Raw genomic sequence first — 17,217 nt, 5'->3', positions numbered from 1 at the left:
CGGCATGCTGTGGGGGGCGCTCTGCCGGTTGCCGGGAGGGTGGCAGGTGGCTCCGGTGGACCTTCCGCAGGCGTCCCTGCGGAGGGTCCGCTGGTCCTGCGGGAGGTCCACCGGGGCCGCGGGACCAGCAGACCCTCCGCAGTCATGCCTGCGGGAGATCCACCGGAGCCGCAGGACCGGCGAACGGCAGAGCGCCCCCTGCGTTGTGCAGCCGTGCTTGGGGCGGTGAAATGGCTAGAGCCGGCCCTGCTCGTATGTGAGCTTCTCATTCCATTTCTCCTTTGGTTCTCCTGCCATCGTGAGCCAGGGCTCAGCTCCAAGTCCCACTAGTGGAGACAAGATGCAGATGCCCCACCAGAGCAGGAGATGGGACAGCGCTGCCTGCAACCCCCCCGGCTCCATCTGTTCTTGCTGACAGAGGCCAAGGGAATCACAGGAGGCAGCCCCCCACAGGCAATAGAGAGACACCCCATCAGGGCCCTAGTATTCCTCACCCCACAGGAGTGTGAACTGCTCCCGCCCCCCCATCAGTCCCCTCACTCGCCCAACACTCTGTGTTCACGCTGGAGGCCCCCTCAGACCTCCCGCCATCCCAGCCAACACCAGCCCCGACTGCTGCAAGCTGCCCTGCCACAGCCCCAGACCCTTCTCGCCAGCAGACCCCCCATGCCAAATTAGGGCCCTGCTTGACAGCCTGCTCCCGCTCTCGCTCCCACAGTGCTGCGCTCACACCCAGATCTGCATACCAGCTCACGTGGCCCCACCCCTCCCTGGCTGTCAGCAGGGCAGCGAGAACCCAGGGTGCTGGGAGCGGTGCAGGGGGTGCACTGCAGGGGTAAAGGGGAGAGGCTGGGGGCACTGCATCGCAAGGGGACAGGCGCTGGTGCAGTGCTTTGCCGACAGTACAGGGAGAGGGTCAGAGAGTCACTGCGGGGCGGTGCAGTGCAGGGGGCACGAGGGGACAGGGGTCTGGCGTGCAGTGCAGGGGGAATCCACCACTACCCTCAGTACATTGTTGTAGGGATTAATTCCTCTCACTGTTACAAACTTGTGTCCTATTTCCAGTCTGCATTTCTCTTGTGTCACCGTCCAGCTACTGGCCCAAGACCTTTCTCTGGTCAGTCACTGGGGGCGGGTTGCTGAAGGGAGGGTCACGGGGGCGGTGCAGGGGCTCAGAGCCATTGCCTCTAGGCATAAGCGGACTAAGCAATTCCTTAGGGCCCTGAGCAGTGCAAGGGGGCCCCTTATTCACTTTGTATGTGTTGTGGGGGACCTCAACAGATCCTTGCTTAGGGTCCTCCATGGGCTAGCACCACCTCTGCCTGGGGTGCATCGCACAGAGTGAAGGGGAGGGTCTTTGGGGGGCAGAGGTGGTGCAGGGGTTCACTCAATGAGGTGGGGAGGGGGTGATTGCAGGGGGAGGGGCAGTGCAGGGGGACAGTCAATGGGGCGGGGAGGGGGTGATTGGAGGGGGAGGGTTGGTAGGGGCACAGGGGTTAATTGCAGGGGTGGAGAGGAAGGGTTGGTGGGGTGCAGGGGGACAGTCCATAGGGGCAGGGAGGGGGTGCATTGCAGGGGGAGGGATGCTAGGGGACAGTGGGAGTGCAGGGGGTGATTGCAGGGGGAGGGGTACATTGCAGAGGAAGGGACAGTGCGGGGCAGTGGTGGTACATGGGGTGCATTGCAGGGGGAGGGGCACTGGGGAGCAGTGGGGATGCAGGGGGTGATTGCAGGGGGAGGGGTACTAAGGCAAAGGGTTAATTAAAGGGGTGCAGAGGAAGGTCAGTGGGGTGCAGGGGGTGGGGCACTAGGGGCCTGGGGTCCATTGTAGGGGTGCAGGTCAGTGGGGTGCAGGGGGTGCATTGTAGGCGGAGAAGCGCTTGGGGCACGGGGGTGGGTGCAGGAGGTGCATTGCAGGGGTGCAGAGGAAGGTCAGTGGGGGGCAGGGGGTGCATGGCAGGGGAGGGGCGCTGGGGGCACAGGGTGCATTGCAGGGGTGCAGAGGAAGGTCAGGGGGGCAGGGGGTGCATGGCAGGGGAGGGGCGCTGGGGCACGGGGGCGGGGCGGGGGTGCATGGCAGGGGTGCAGAGGAAGGTCAGTGGGGGGCAGGGGGTGCATGGCAGGGGAGGGGCGCTGGGGCACGGGGGCGGGGCGGGGGGTGCATAGCAGGGGTGCAGAGGAAGGTCAGGGGGGCAGGGGGTGCATGGCAGGGGAGGGGTGCTGGGGCACGGGGGCGGGGGGTGCATGGCAGGGGAGGGGCGCTGGGGGCACGGGGTGCATTGCAGGGGTGCAGAGGAAGGTCAGTGGGGGGCAGGGGGTGCATGGCAGGGGAGGGGCGCTGGGGCACGGGGGCGGGGCGGGGGGTGCATGGCAGGGGTGCAGAGGAAGGTCAGGGGGGCGGGGGGTGCATGGCAGGGGAGGGGCGCTGGGGCACGGGGGCGGGGCGGGGGGTGCATAGCAGGGGAGGGGCGCTGGGGCACGGGGGCGGGGCGGGGGGTGCATGGCAGGGGTGCAGAGGAAGGTCAGTGGGGGGCAGGGGGTGCATGGCAGGGGAGGGGCGCTGGGGCACGGGGGCGGGGCGGGGGGTGCATGGCAGGGGTGCAGAGGAAGGTCAGTGGGGGCAGGGGGTGTATGGCAGGGGAGGGGCGCTGGGGCACGGTGGCGGGGCGGGGGGTGCATGGCAGGGGTGCAGAGGAAGATCAGTGGGGGCAGGGGGTGCATGGCAGGGGAGGGGCGCTGGGGGCGGGGCGGGGGCTGCAGAGCGGCACTGAAGAGGGGCGGGGGAGGCTCTAGGGGCGGGGGGGGACCAGGGGAGGAGCCGCCAGCACCTCCCTCCGGCACGTGCCGCAGCGCCCAGCGGAAGCGGGGAGCTCGCCCTGGGCCGTACCAATGCGCCAAGTGGCGCGAGGTGCCGAGCCGGGCCTGCCACTCACGCAGACGGCGGCTCCCCCTGCAGGGGCCGCTTGGTACGTCCCAGGGCCGCGGCGGTGAGGCCCCGCCCCCGCTCGCCTTCGGGCCGTACCATCCGCCCCTGTCCCCCCCGCGGGGTGGCGCAGTGGTGCGGCCCGGCATGGCGGCGGCGCAGGGGCGCTAGGGGCGCGCGGCAGGATGCACTTCTCCGTCCCCGAGACCGAGAGCCGCGGCGGGGGGGGCGGCGCCGCCTACGTGGTGAGGGGCGGGGCGGGCCGGGCCGGGGACTCGGGGGTCCCTGTCCGGGCCGGGGGGGGTCTGTCCCGGGATGTGGAGGGGGCTCCTGGGGGAGCTGTGCTGGGGGTCCCTGTCCGGGCCGGGGGGGTCTGTCCCGGGGTGTGGAGGGGGCTCCTGGGGGGGCTGTGCTGGGGGTCCCTGTCCGGGCCGAGGGGGCTCTGTCCCAGGGTGTGGAGGGCGTTCCTGGGGGAGCTGTGCTGGGGGTCCCTGTCCGGGCCGGGGGGGTCTGTCCCGGGGTGTGGAGGGGGCTCCTGGGGGGGGCTGTGCTGGGGGTCCCTGTCCGGGCCGGGGGGGGGTCTGTCCCGGGGTGTGGAGGGGGCTCCTGGGGGGGCTGTGCTTGGGGTTCCTGTCCGGGCTGGGGGGCTCTGTCCCGGGGTGTGGAGGGGGCTCCTGGGGGTCCCTGTCCGGGCCGGGGGGGTCTGTCCCGGGGTGTGGAGGGGGCTCCTGGGGGGGGCTGTGTTGGGGGTCCCTGTCCGGGCCGGGGGCTCTGTCCTGGGGTGTGGAGGTGGCTCCGGGGGGGCTGTGCAGGGGGTCCCTGTCCGGGCTGGGGGCTCTGTCCCGGGGTGTGGAGGGGGCTCCTGGGGGGGCTGTGCTGGGGGTCCCTGTCCGGGCCGGGGGGGTCTGTCCCGGGTGTGGAGGGGGCTCCTGGCGGGGGCTGTGCTGGGGGTCCCTGTCCGGGCCGGGGGGGTCTGTCCCGGGGTGTGGAGGGGGCTCCTGGGGGGGGCTGTGCTGGGGGTCCCTGTCCGGGCTGGGGGGCTCTGTCCCGGGGTGTGGAGGGGGCTCCGGGGGGGGGCTGTTGGGGTCCCTGTCCGGGCCGGGGGGTCTGTCCAGGGGTGTGGAGGGGGGCTCCTGGGGGGGCTGTGCTGGGGGTCCCTGTCCGGGCGGGGGGGCTCTGTCCCGGGGTGTGGAGGGGGCTCCTGGGGGGGCTGTGCTGGGGGTCCCTGTCCGGGCGGGGGGGTCTGTCCCGGGGTGTGGAGGGGGCTCCTGGGGGGGGCTGTGCTGGGGGTCCCTGTCCGGGCCGGGGGGGGTCTGTCCCGGGGTGTGGAGGGGGCTCCTGGGGGGGCTGTGCTGGGGGTCCCTGTCCGGGCCGGGGGGGGTCTGTCCCGGGATGTGGAGGGGGCTCCTGGGGGGGGCTGTGCTGGGGGTCCCTGTCCGGGCCGGGGGGGTCTGTCCCGGGGTGTGGAGGGGGCTCCTGGGGGGGTGCTGTGCTGGGGGTCCCTGTCCGGGCCGGGGGGGGTCTGTCCCGGGGTGTGGAGGGGGCTCCTGGGGGGGCTGTGCTGGGGGTCCCTGTCCGGGCCGGGGGGGGGCCCTGTCCCAGGGTGTGAAGGGGGCTGTGCTGGGGGGCTGCTGTCAGGCTGGGTGGGGCCGGCCCTGTGGCTAGGCGGCTGCCTGTTCAGTCCCAGCTTCCCAGCGTTACAGTGGGGCCCTTGGTATCGACTCTCCCCTTCCATTGCCCACCATCCCCCAAACGGCAGTCCCGAGGACGGGAGGGGCTGGATTGTGGGCTCCCCAAGCCCTGCAGCAGCAGGATGACCCAGTGCCAGCTGCCTGCCCCAGTGTCCCTTGCGTGTTCTGAGTTAGAAGTTGTTGATACAACCTGTGGATGTTGGGGGGGGTGTCTGTGACATACCCCCTATGGAACTCCTCCAGAGAGAATGCACCAATGAACCGCCCTGCACGCCCTCTGAACGCTGTTTAATGTAGCTAGATGCAAACAAGGGACTCCAGGGAAGCAGTGACCCTGGAGAGGATTTGGGGGTGGGGGTGTATGATCAGTTCAATGTGAGCTGCCTGTGCAGTTATGTGACCAAAAGCGCTAACGTGATCCTTGGACGCATAAACTGGAATCTCAAGAAGGAAGTGAGAGCTCATTTTACCTGTGTTTGGCACTGGTGCAACTGCTGCTGGAATCCTGTGTCCAGTTCTGATGCCCACAATTCAAGAGGGATGTTGGTGATAACTTGGAGAGGGGTTCAGAGAAGAGCCACAAGGATTAATAAAGGGTTAGAAGATATTCCTTATAGTGACAGACTCCAGGAGCGCAATCTATTAACTTGACAAAGAGAAGGTGAAGGGGTGACGTGATCCCAGTCTAAGTACCTACGCGGGGAACTAACAGTTAACAATGGGCTCTTCAGTCTAGCAGAGACGGTACAGCATGATCCAGTGGCTGGAAAAGCTGGGGCTAGACAAATTCAGACAAGAAATGTTTAATGACGAGGGGAGTTACCCACCGAACAATTCATCAAGGGCCATGGTGGGTTCTCCGGCACCGACAATACTTCAGTCCAGATTGGATGCTTTTTGAAAAGAGCTGCTCTAGAAATTATTTTGGGGAGGTTCTCTGGCTTGTGCTATAAAGCAGGTCAGACTACAGTCATGGACATGTTGGACTGGAAGGGACCATGACAGGTCATCTGGCCCCATCCCATGCACTGAGGCAGGACTAAGTATTGTCCAGACCAGTGATACTCAGACTTCAGTGGTTCAGGAGCCAAATTAGTGATCAACATTCCCCAAAAGAGCCACAGGAGTGTGAATCCATCATTTTATTGACTATAATCCTATATAGTCATATATTCATTAATGATCTGGAGGATGGCGTGGACTGCACTCTGAGCAAGTTTGCAGATGGCACTAAACTGGGAGGAGTGGTAGATACGCTGGAGGGTAGGGATAGGATACAAAGGGACCTAGACAAATTAGAGGATTGGGCCAAAAGAAACCTGATGAGGTTCAACAAGGACAAGTGCAGAGTCCTGCACTTAGGACGGAAGAATCCCATGCACTGTTACAGGCTGGGGACCGACTGCTAGGCAGCAGTTCTGCAGAAAAGGACCTAGGGCTTACAGTGGATGAGAAGCTGGATATGAGTCAGCAGTGTGCCCTTGTTGCCAAGGCTAATGGCATTTTGGGCTGTATAAATAGGGGCATTGCTCCAATATGTCTGTTAGTCTATCAGGTGCCACAGGACTCTTTGCTGCTTTCACAGATCCAGACTAACACGGCCACCCCTCTGATACTTAGTTGTTTTTGTTGCTCTTCTCTGGACTTTCTCCAATTTGACCACATCTTTACTGAAATGTGGCACCCAGACCTGGACACTATGCAGCTGAGGCCTTGGCTGATCACAATGGTCCCTTCTGGCCCTGGAGTCTAAGAATCTTGGAATGCCCCCCAGCTACGGCTGCAGTGGGCAAGGGACAAGGTGAGGAGAGAGGTACTGTCCCGCTTTGACCCTCCCCAGAGTTACCCCTAGCCCTGACTCTCATGTGCTGGTAGTGGGCCTTGTGCATGTTGCCAGTGGTGCTAAAGGCCAGTGTGTTACTCTCCCTATGGGACTGAACTGCACAGACCTCAGTGCCCCTGCTGCAGCGCACCGCCCTCCTTGATCTGCTCGGTCTGTGTCGCAGGCTGAGACAGTGGGATTGTGTGTAAGGTCTGGCAGGCAAAATCCCCTGTCTCTTTATATGGTGAGAGAGAAACGCAGGCCCAGCTCCCAAGCCTGCACTAGCGCTGCGGCTTCGGTGATCACTGCTGTGTTCCCAGGGCTCTTCCCTGCTGTAGCCACAGACTCCAGCCTGGCCTTTCCTCCTCTTGGCCCCTCTGGCTGGGCCTTAAGGGCTTTTATGCCTTGTTTTCCTTTGCTCAAAACAAGCCAACAGTGCTGTTATCCTGGGCTCCTGGTGGGCTGGGAAACTCTTCCCACCTTCTCTTCCTGCATCTGTTAGCTCCTGGTGGTCTGGGCTGCTGGCCGAAGCATGCACTGGAGTCCTCCTCATGCCTTGCTGCAGGGCTCTAAGGGCTTTTGGGGGAATAAGACAGTTGGCTGCTTCTCCTGCCTCTATAGATTGGAGTTTCCCCAGAGCTGCTGATGCCCACTAGGACACAGATATTTGTGCACTTCGGCCTCTCCTGTTTACTCCCTCTGGCATGTCATAGTCTGGTCTCCTCTTTGGTCATTGTATTCTGTATGTGGGTGCTGGGTGGTGGTGGTGGCTTGTGATATACCAGAGGTCAGACCGGATTATCTGGTGCTCCCTGCAGGCCTTAAGCTTCACGACTTCTGCCCTGGAGGGTCTTCCTGGATGTGCACTGTGGTGTTGGTGCATCCAGCGAGCTGGAGCACTTGGAGCTTGAATCCCATCTAAATGGGGAAGTGTTGGCTTGACCACCCTGGAGCCTGAGGCCTCTGTAGCCCCTGAGCTGTGGCAGTGCTGGGTCCAAAGTGTCGCTTCCACGTTGCTCTGGCCACCGTGGTAACTGTGACATGGGCACCTGGCCTTGAGAGCTGGGCTGAGACCATCCTTGTCATCGTGTGGGCTCCCACAGAATGTGTGTGGGCAATGTCAGGTAGCACCTGGTGCTGCATCTGACTTCATCTCCCCTGGAAGCTATTAAAAACCACATATGCGAATCAGTCCCTATTTGCAGAGGTCCTAGGGGCTCCCATGACCACTCCCCCTACCAGCTCTGGGGAACAAATTTCATAGATTCACAGGCCAAGACTGAAAAACTCAAATGAGGAGCTGTGTGGTCCCGGAGCTGGGTTCCTCAGCCTGGGCTTGGGAGCCTGGCTTCATGCCCTTGTTCTTGGGCAGGGCCCTTCTGATATCTAGTCTGACCTGCATGGCTCAGGCCCCACCCAGTAGTGTGTGGTCAAACAGGAGCTGATGGTTCCTCTAGTCTCAGACCCCAAGTGACAGGGAACCCTCCATTCGATGGTCGTTTACCTGCACTGTAAGTGCGTGCACCTTATTCCCACCTGAATTTTTCTAGCTTTAGTTTCCGGTCATTGGTGCAAGTTCTGCCTTTGTGTGCCAGATGAAGAGCTGTCTGCTTTCAGAACCATTCTCCACACTGAGCTGCTTGTGGACGGTCATCGAATCACCCCATAATCTCCTCTTTTCTAAGCTAAGGAGCCTGAGCTCCTCTCTCTCACTGTAAGGTGGGTTTCCAGCCCTTGAGTCATTCTTGTTCTCTTCTCTCAACCCTCTTCAGTTTTTGAGCATCCTATATGAAGCATGAGAAGCCCAGAGCTGGGTACAGTGCTGCAGTAATGGTCTTATGAATACAGTGTCAGGTAATACCAGCGCCTGGAAATTCTCCTCTCTTTGCATTTCCCTGCGTGACAGGAAGGTCCAAGTGCTATGTGAACAAAGTTCCTCGATACCTCAAACAGGCTGAGCTGTGAACAATAGTGTTTCCCGCAGAGAGCTGGGCCCCTCAGCTGCATCCTTCCTGCTCGCTGCTCTCACTTCTTTGCATAATCTGTGAGGGTCAGGGTTGGGATCTGCCCTGTCCTGTTGAGAATCATGCCAAGCTTCTCTCTGGCCCTTTGGGGCTTTCTCTGGAGAGCCATGGGAAAGCAGATGTGCTGTTGTCCTAGGGAGGCTGCGAGGAATCCTGCAATGGGAAGGACTGGCTTGGCTTGGCTGTTCTCGTGTCATTCCCTTTGTTGGGGGACAGCGCTGGCATGACAATGGCCAGTTGTCACTTGCATGCCTTTCCCCAGGTTGGGACAGGCTGGTTCACAGTAACAGTGGCAAGGTTAGTGGGGCTGCTGGCCTGTCCACGAGACCCTGATAAGCAGCAGGGATTCCTGACCCAGAGTTGGGGGGCTTCCTGCTTGTAGGAGGTGCTATAAGAAAGGCGATCATCTTGGATTGAGCCCTGATTTGTGTGTCTCTTACCTGCGCACTTACCCAGTAGGGAGGCAGAAAGGGGCCGTGCTTGCCAGGAGTGGCGTCCGGGCTGCTGACACCCATCACAAGGCTGCATGCTTTCTCATGAAGGGTCAGTGCGGTGCGTTGGGGCAGCTCACCCGGCTGTCCTGCTGACAGCATGCATGTTGTGGGGAGAGCCTGAGGAGCCTGGGGTGTTCAGCTGCTGCTTTTGAAGGGAGGGAGTCCTGAGGTGACACTCAGAGAAGGGGGCACTGGAGGCTGCAGGATATTGGGCTAGTGTTTCAGACGCGCCGCACACTTCGCTGGGTGTGGATGGAGACATGCATTCTCCTCACGCTGCCAGGGCAGTAACAGGCTGCTGCATTGTGTGTCCTGTGGGGCAGGCCGCAGGTCCTGAGCTGGCCAAGAGCGATCCTGTGTAGGGGCATCTCTGGGTCTCTGACCAGCAGGGAGTGGGGCTGTCCCCTGCCCAAGAGGGGCTCAGAAACTGCAGTGGCCAGGCTGCAAGCCCTGTCAGGAGCAAACCCTGGGGCTGGGATGCTGGGGAGCGACAGGCCTCAGCTCCTCCAGCCCCTCAGGAAGGGTGGAGACAGCCATTGGCATGTTTTACGCCCAGCAGCTCTGCACATGGCTTAGGCGTGAGCCTTCTGCTCGGAGTGTGCAGAGCCATGGGGCGCAGCCCCGCTGTGTTCCTGGCCTGGGGGCAGCGAGGGGCTGCGCTGAGGACTCTGCTGAGGCCTTGGCTGGGTTTAATTCTTTTTTGATTGGACTCCACTGGGTTGTTACCCGTTCGGGGAGGGGCTGAGTCCGTCCTCCGCAAACCTCTTCTCTCCCATACCCTCCCCCCCCCAACAGCTACGCTGTCTCAGCCCTGACTGTATCCAGGGAGGGCAGTGGCTCAAAGGGCCCTTAGAAAGAGCTCAGAGAGGGCACCAGAACTGCCCCACCTGTAGCTCCTAGCCTGGCCCGTACGGGCAAAGCCGCTGGCCCTGCTCAGGCTCTGCAGGCGCTGGGGATAGGGAGCTGGCTTTGCAGGGTACCAGTCCCTCCCCAGGCTCCTGCCACTCTGCAGATGCTGACGTAAAGATGCAGCTGCTGTGTGTTGAGGAGTGGGGTGAGACAGTCCAGCCTTGCCTGGCCTCCACGGGGTGGGGTGCTGGTGCCCAGGTGACTTGTGAGCCTGGCCCCAGTGGCTTGTTTGCGGCCTGGAGGGAGGGATTTGTGCTGTCTGTCTCCGAGGGGGCTGGAGCGCACAGCCTGGCGCAGGAGTCAGCGAGCCCCCAGCTTCCTGTTTTGTTCAGCTGGAGCAGGAACGCCCTCCCAGCTTGGCTGCTCATTGGAGGAGCAGGGCCCTGGAGCATGAGCAGACTGTCTGAGGCAATGGATTTGGCAGCTTCCTGGGCGTCTGGTGCTGCTGTGCTGGTGTGTGCTCACTCAGGGCTGGTGGCCGAGGGGCTGGCTCGACACAGAGCCATCTTTGACAGCAGGCTGCCACTTGGCAAAGGCCCCTGGGCTGTGCTGGGGGGGGGCGGGGGCCTGGGAGCTCCTGGCATGAAATCAGCACCTACTGTGCCGCTTTGGCCTCTTCCTTGCCTTTCCTGCTGTTTGTGGGGCTGTGTGCCTGGAGCGGCGTGACCGTCCCCATCCCCCACGAGGGCTCAGCCTCCGGCTGCGCAGGATTGTAGGGGTCCCCAGCTGAGTAGGGGTCACTCAGTGGCACAACCCGACCCAAAGGTGACTAGGAGTGTTGGATTTAGGGGGGTCGTCTCCTCCTGCCTGTGGTTGGCACGACTGGGGCTGCATGCCCTGCTCCCGCCAGCCATTGCCACCTGCCTCCGCTGTGTGTGTGTGTGGACTGAGCGTGCCGGGGTGGAGCTCGGTGCATTGCCGGCACTCCGGGGGGGGGGTGTGTGTGATCGTGGCCAGTCCCTGCTAGCACAGGCAGCCCCCTCACATCATCCTGCTCATAAACTTGCCGAGAGCTGTCTCCAAACTAGTGGTGAGGCGAGCTAACTGTGTCCCAGAGCCTCACTCCTCAACGCTAGCCTGTGTCCTGGTGGCTGCTTTATCTCTGTTTGCTCTTGGGCCAGCACTGGCCTTTAGCTTCAGCAGCTCGTCTCCCTCCCTGGTGTGTACTGCCCAGCTGGGTGTGGAGAGAACAGTCCGATCCCTGCTCCGCCTGTCTTTGGCTAGGCTAAGCCAGGCCAGTCTCCTCTTGCCCAATCGTCCTAGGAGCTCTTTTTTGCACTGGTCCTGTTTGAGCAGTGGGGCGCTCTCCCTAGACTTCATGCTGCAGGGCACCAGCTGCGCAAGCAGCAGTGCATCCTGGATCGGGGGCTGCTCGGGGAGAGGGGCAGGGAGCCCTGGGCACCTCTGGCAGTTTTGTGGGCTGTGCCAGGGGCTGGAGTTGGGGAGCTGATGTGGGGGGTGGCTGGGGTGCTGAATGCCAGCCCTGCTGGTTCCTGTGGCTTGTGCCAGTGGGCAGTGGGCTGCCTGTGTGGGTGGGAGGAAGTAGAGCTCAGGAGGGCGGGAGGCCAGCTGCAGCAGTGATCCCTCTGTGGCTGTGCACCGGAAAGCTGTGTCCGCGTGCAGGAGGAAGGCATGTTCTTACCATGGGTTTGCGAGCCCAAGGTGAAATACCAGTGAAGATGGGGCAGCCTGCTGTTTTCACACGTGTTCACAGGGGAGCGTTGGCTGTGGTAAAACACTCTGTTCCTAGTGCAGAAAGGGTCTCGCCTCCCTGGGAACAGAGGCTCCCTCTCTCCAACCAGGATTGTTGCCTGGTGGTGTTGTTACCTGCCAGGACTAGAGCTGAGTCTGGTTCCATGAGATCTGACTTCAGAGCAGTGCTGTTCTCCTCAGAATCTATCTGCTTGTGCCTTGGGCAGAGCACGAAACTGGCAGAGATCCCCAAAGGTCTGTCTGAAATCGGCCTGAACCCTGGAGGTCGATGGGTGGGCAGGTAGGGGCTGTCAGTGGTGCACAAATGCTCCCCATCTTGTTAGACTGGAGATTAAAAGCAGCAGTCGCAAGATGTGGGGCTGTCGAGTCCCCACTGGACCCCAATTCAAGTTATGTCCTGCCCCTGTTTGTACCACACAAGGGGTTTTCCAAACAAACAAGGGTCTGTTTCTCTGCCCCTCCCTGGAGAGAGAGGGGAATCAGAGGAAGACCAAAGGCAGTGGTGATCTCTCTCTGGCAGTCTTTTGGGTTTGCCCTTTTGGGGCTTGGCTTCTCAGCTGGTAGAGTGTCTTTAACTGGGGTCTACCTTCAGCCCCTCCTCTTGGGGGCACCCTACCTTACAGCTGGTCCATTTACTTCAGGGCTGGTGAGGCCTGCGACTGTGTCGCTCTTGGCTGATCGTCCCTGTGGTCAGCAGTCTCTGTGTACAGCTGTCTTCTTCCTGTTCACGCTTTCCCCTCTTGTCCAGGTTAGCGCTGAATGAGCCCAGAGAGCCTGCTAGCCTCTGTAGGACCGGCTCAGCATAATGGGTACCCCAAAGGAGAAAAGACAATGAGAGGACCAGAAGAATGTCACCATGGCTTAACGGCCGAGTATCAGAGGCCATTAGAGGCAAAAAGGCATCCTTTCAACTCTAGAAGTCAGAGTGAGGCTAACAGGAAGGGCAGCAGACTCTGGCAGGTTAAGTATAAAAGTGTAATAAGGCAGGCCCAGAGAGAATTTGAGAAGCAACGTCCCAAAAATGCCAAAACGATCAGTGAGGATTGTTTAAAGTGCATCAGATGCAGGAAGCCTGCCAAACAGGCAGTGTCAATAGAATGTTTTAGTACAAATTGATCAATTAAATAGTACCAAGTCTCCAGGAGCAGATGGTATCAGCCAAGGGTTCTGAGGGAACGCAAAAGTGAAACTGCAGAACTCTTATCTGTGGTATGAAATCTGTCACTTAAATCAGCTGCTGGACCACATGACTGGCGAGTAGCTAATGTGACACTGATTTTCTATAAAGGGCTCCAGAGGTGATCCTAGCACTTCCAGGCTGGTGAGCCTACCTGGCACATTGCTTGGAACTGTAGTAAAGAAAAGGAATTATCGGACATAGAGATGAACATGGTTTGTTGGGGAAGAGTCAGCAGGGCTTTTGTAAAGGGAAATCCTGGCTCACCCGTCTGTCAGAGTTCTCTGAGGGGGTGAACAAGCATGTAGAGAGAGGTTTTCCAGTGGCTGGAGTATACTTGGATTTTCAGAAAGCCTTTGATGTGATCTCTCACCGAAGGCTCTTAAGTAAACTGAGCAGTGATGGGATATCAGGGGACGTCCTCTTACGGATTAGTAACTGGTTAAAAGATGGGAAACAAAGACTATGAATAAGTGGTCAGTTTTCACAATGGAGTAGCAGTGAGCAATGCAGTCCCCTATGTATCTGTACTGGGATCAGTGCTGTTCAACATATTCATTAATGATCTGGATAAAAGAGCGAGCAGTGAAGTGGCAGAGTTTGCAGATAAGAGATCTTGGAGTCGAGGTGGGTAGTTCTCTGAAAACTTCAGCTCAATGCACAGGAGCGGTATAAAAGGCCAACAATGTTAGGAAGTGATAGAAAATAAGACTGAAAATATCCTAGTGCCACTATATAAATGTGTGGTACTCCCACACCTTGAATACGCTGTCCAGTTCCAGTCACCCCATCTTAAGAACAGTATAGTAAGAACTGGAAAAGGTTTGGAGAAGGGCAACAGAGAGATCCATACGTGGAGAGGGCTGTTCAGCTTAGAAAAGAGATGACTAAAGGGGGATATGATAGAGATCTAGAAAATCATGCTTGGTGTGGAGAAAGTGAATAGAGAAATGTTATTTACCCTTTCCCACAATACAACACCAGGGGTCACCTGATGAAATTAATAGAATCAATCATAGAATATCAGGGTTGGAGGGGACCTCAGGAGGTCATCTAGTCCAACCCCTTGCTCAAAGCAGGACCAATCCCCAGATTTTTACCCCAGTTCCCCAAATGGCCCCTGCAAGAATTGAACTCACAACCCTGGGTTTAGTAGGCCAATGCTCAAACCACTGAGCTATTCCTCCACCCCTTGGAACTCATTGCCATGGGTTCCTGTGATGGCCAAAAGTACAAGTGGGTTCTCTCAAAAATTGCACTGTTTTGTACGCTCCTCCTGAAGCTCTGATACAGGCCACTGTTGGAGGCCGGACGCTGGGCTAGATGGACCAGGATCTGACCCTGGTTGGCAGCTGTTATGTTCTTAAGCAGAGAGTGGAGGGACATCCCAGGGTTTCCACCCTGATAGGCCTGCAGATGCCTGACTGCTGCTCTGTGCTGGACAGAGCATGATATATTGTTGTCCCGCGGTCTGGAGTGACTCATAGCTGGGAAGGTCGACCTCAGGGCAGGTACCCCAAGTGGATGGTGTGTGCGGTGATTAGATTTCAGCAACAGCCTGTCTCCCACCCAGACAAACAGAATGTTGTGATAATGGCACTGGAACCAAAAATCAAACCACATCAGATTTCACCCAATCCCAAGAGACCAGTCACTTACTCTAGATCAACTGGCACTCTGGATCTTACACCAAAGGCCACACTGGCAGCCAATTCTGTAGTAAACTTACTAAAGGTTTATTAGCTAAGAGAAACGAATGAGAGTTACTGAGAGGTTAAAGCAGGTACAGTGTATGCACAGACGAGTCACAGTCTGTAACCCCAAATGGTGACAGTGATGTAATAAATGGCCAATTTCGCAAAAGTATTTCGGGGCTGGGTATCTCTGCTTTGCATCTGGTGCACTTCCCTGTAAGAATCCAAATAGTCCAGAGACGAGGGCTCTTCCTTTGCATCCGTTCTTGTATCATCTTCCAGCAGAAGAGAAGCTGACTGGTTCTGCACCCAGCGGGGCTTTTCCTTCCATGGGGATGAGCAAGGAGCAATGCACTTTGAGTCTCTGACCTCTGCTCATCACAGGTCATGGCCGTTTGCTTTGGAATTAGCACCTTTTCTGAGAGCCCTTCGGTAGCATTGCCCAAGGCTGGTGAGTTGTCTAGTTCTGAGGGTATGTGCAGTGAAAATGGTTGTGTCCCGGAGTCACAGGTTGCTAGTACATTAGGACAGGACACAGATAGGTAAAAACCATGCATGTAACATCCCCTTAGTTTTATGAAGTTTAAACACCAAATACGCCCTTACCCAGTTATCCCTTGGCTCTACCCTAGTGTATTGGGGCAATTCACTGTGCGTGAGCTGCTCTGCTAGCATCACATTACCACAAAGGAGAGGTCACATACATTGAGCTGGGGCCCCTCGGGAGGAGGCTCTGCCCACACTGGTGTGGGCTGGGCAGAGCCAGGAGGCTGTTACCAGCCAGGCCTGCAGGAGGAGGGCACTGCGGAGCAGCAGAGCTGCGGCACCACAGGTGCTGAGCTGGAGACACTGGCTGTGAGGGGATAGCAGTGCCGCCCAGTGTGTGTGGTTCCTGTGGTATGTGGCTCTAGTGCCTGGTTCACTGGCAGGAGGGGACATGCCAGGCCTGGTTCGGGTGCCCCAGCGTAGTCGAGGGCAGCTGCTGGGCCGTGGCGGGCTCGTGGCACTGAGCTTGGCTTGCCTCCTAGAGACCCCTGAGTGGGTCATCTGAGCTGGACATTGAATTTCAGAGCCTAAGAACTCTGCCATCAGCCTCAATGAACTGGCACGATCTAGTCTGCCAGCAGAGAAAAGAAAGTTACAGCCGAGTCCGTTCTGGTCAGCACAGAGCCCGGTCCCTCTGACCCCTCTCTGTCCCAGTTTGTGGGCCCCGACTTCTCCAGCAGCCAACCTTTAACCACCTCCTGGCACCTCCCCAGACATGGCGTGGCTTCTTGCCGAGAGGGGGCCTTCCATGGGCTCTGGTTGCTAGGTATCAAAGTCAGAGAATCGCAGGACAGGAAGGGTCCTTGAGAGGTCACCTACTCCAGTCTCCTGCACTCAGGGCAGGACTAAGTATTATCTGGACCATCCCTGAGAGGGGTTTGTCCAACCTGCTCTGAAAAATCCCCATGATAGAGAGTTCATAATCTTCCCAGGCAATTTATCCCAGGGATCGGATTTGCCATTATCTTTTCAAAAACTCCATTGGTATGGGGCCAAGCCCCTAACACTTGGGAGCCATCCAGCCCTGAGTCTCCTGGCCTCCGCAGCAAGCAAACAACCCTTCCTAGGTAATGCTGGAGCATGCAGGGGAAACTGAGGCACGTTGGATTAAAAACTATATTCCAGAAATTCCCACTTTGTCATAGAGGTGGAGCACTGGCCTGGGCATCTGCAGAGTCACTGGGGCCTGTCGGCCACCCCGGCCCGGCCGTGAAGCTAGCTAGCCACCCTGCTCCCACAAGCTGGCCCTGCCACAGGGCTGCACGCACACACTCTCTCTTGTCTCCTTGGCCTGTTTGCCGCCAGGCTGCAGCGTGACTTTGCTCCCACATGCCAGCAGCCAGTGAGCACAGCCCCTGCTTGCCCTTGCGCTGGGGGCAGAAGGGTGCCTCTCTCGTCCCCATGCACCATGTATCTGTGTTGGTGCATCTCCTGGTTGAGAGCGGCCCAGAGGTCCCCATGCCGCTGCAGAGCTGCTCTGTGGGGAGGGCAAGGAGGCTGCCTGCCATGAGGTGCCTTTCTCTTGGGGCTGGCAGTGAGCCCCGTGGTGCATGGCTCTATGCAGCCAGACTGCGAGCCCTGCTCGGAATTGCCTCCCTCCTGCAAAGTTTCTGCCTCTTTGGCAGGGCTCCCATGGATTTGGTGACTGGGGCTGTGGCTCGGGCTAGAAGGAATGAGGCCTTGGGGTCACATTGCCCAGCACCTCTGTAGCCGATCCCAACCCACGCTGTTCACCGTCCCCCCCTCCCTGCTCTTAGTTCTGGAACTGCGTCTGGCTGGGCTGTGATCTGAGCCAGTCTCTGGAGTGCTGCCTCCCTGCGGCTCCCCCAGCTCCTCATTGGTATTCCAGGCAGGGCCGCATCCGCATCAGCTGCGTGGCGCAGCTCCTCGCTGCCTCAGAGGCACTGTCCTCTGTGCAGGGACTCCCAGGGAGAGCGAGTCGCCCCACAGCAGGCGTGGCAGGTCCCAGCATCTGGAGGGTGTAGCAGGGACCTAGCAGGCCTGACGATGGAGTGAGCAGTCCCTCTCACCTCCTCGGCCCCTGTTGACCGCAGTCCCCGCTATCCCAGCTCTGCCAGGGAGGGGAGGGCAGTCTCCCTGTATGCTTCTGGCCTGTGGCAGGCCAAGTGCACTGCCTCTGCTAGTTTGGGAAGGGGTTTGGAGCTCCAGGGCCTGCTGTTGGGTGAGGCGAGGACCCTTCGAGCTGTTCTGCCTCTCCATGAGT

The 17,217-nt window shown here is 59.3% G+C and overlaps 2 protein-coding genes across 2 annotated transcripts in view; one reads left to right on the top strand and one right to left on the bottom strand.

The window, feature by feature from the left end:
- EIF2B4 (eukaryotic translation initiation factor 2B subunit delta) overlaps positions 1 to 3,025 on the bottom strand; it is a 38,319-nt gene extending 35,294 nt beyond the window's left edge. Inside the window, exon 1 of the mRNA XM_030554344.1 lies at positions 2,934 to 3,025. Within this exon, the coding sequence (XP_030410204.1) occupies positions 2,934 to 3,025 (92 nt within the window). The remainder of the gene's footprint in view (positions 1 to 2,933) is intronic.
- A 31-nt stretch (positions 3,026 to 3,056) lies between these two features.
- Positions 3,057 to 17,217, top strand: part of SNX17 (sorting nexin 17) — a 54,991-nt gene continuing 40,830 nt past the window's right edge. The window contains exon 1 of the mRNA XM_030554964.1: positions 3,057 to 3,168. Coding sequence (XP_030410824.1) covers positions 3,109 to 3,168 — 60 coding nt within the window. The 5' untranslated portion in view covers positions 3,057 to 3,108. The remainder of the gene's footprint in view (positions 3,169 to 17,217) is intronic.

This window comes from Gopherus evgoodei, chromosome 3 (genome assembly GCF_007399415.2).
Source record: "Gopherus evgoodei ecotype Sinaloan lineage chromosome 3, rGopEvg1_v1.p, whole genome shotgun sequence".
NCBI classification, from domain to species: Eukaryota; Metazoa; Chordata; order Testudines; family Testudinidae; genus Gopherus; species Gopherus evgoodei.
This window is presented reverse-complemented; position numbering and strand designations above follow the sequence as displayed.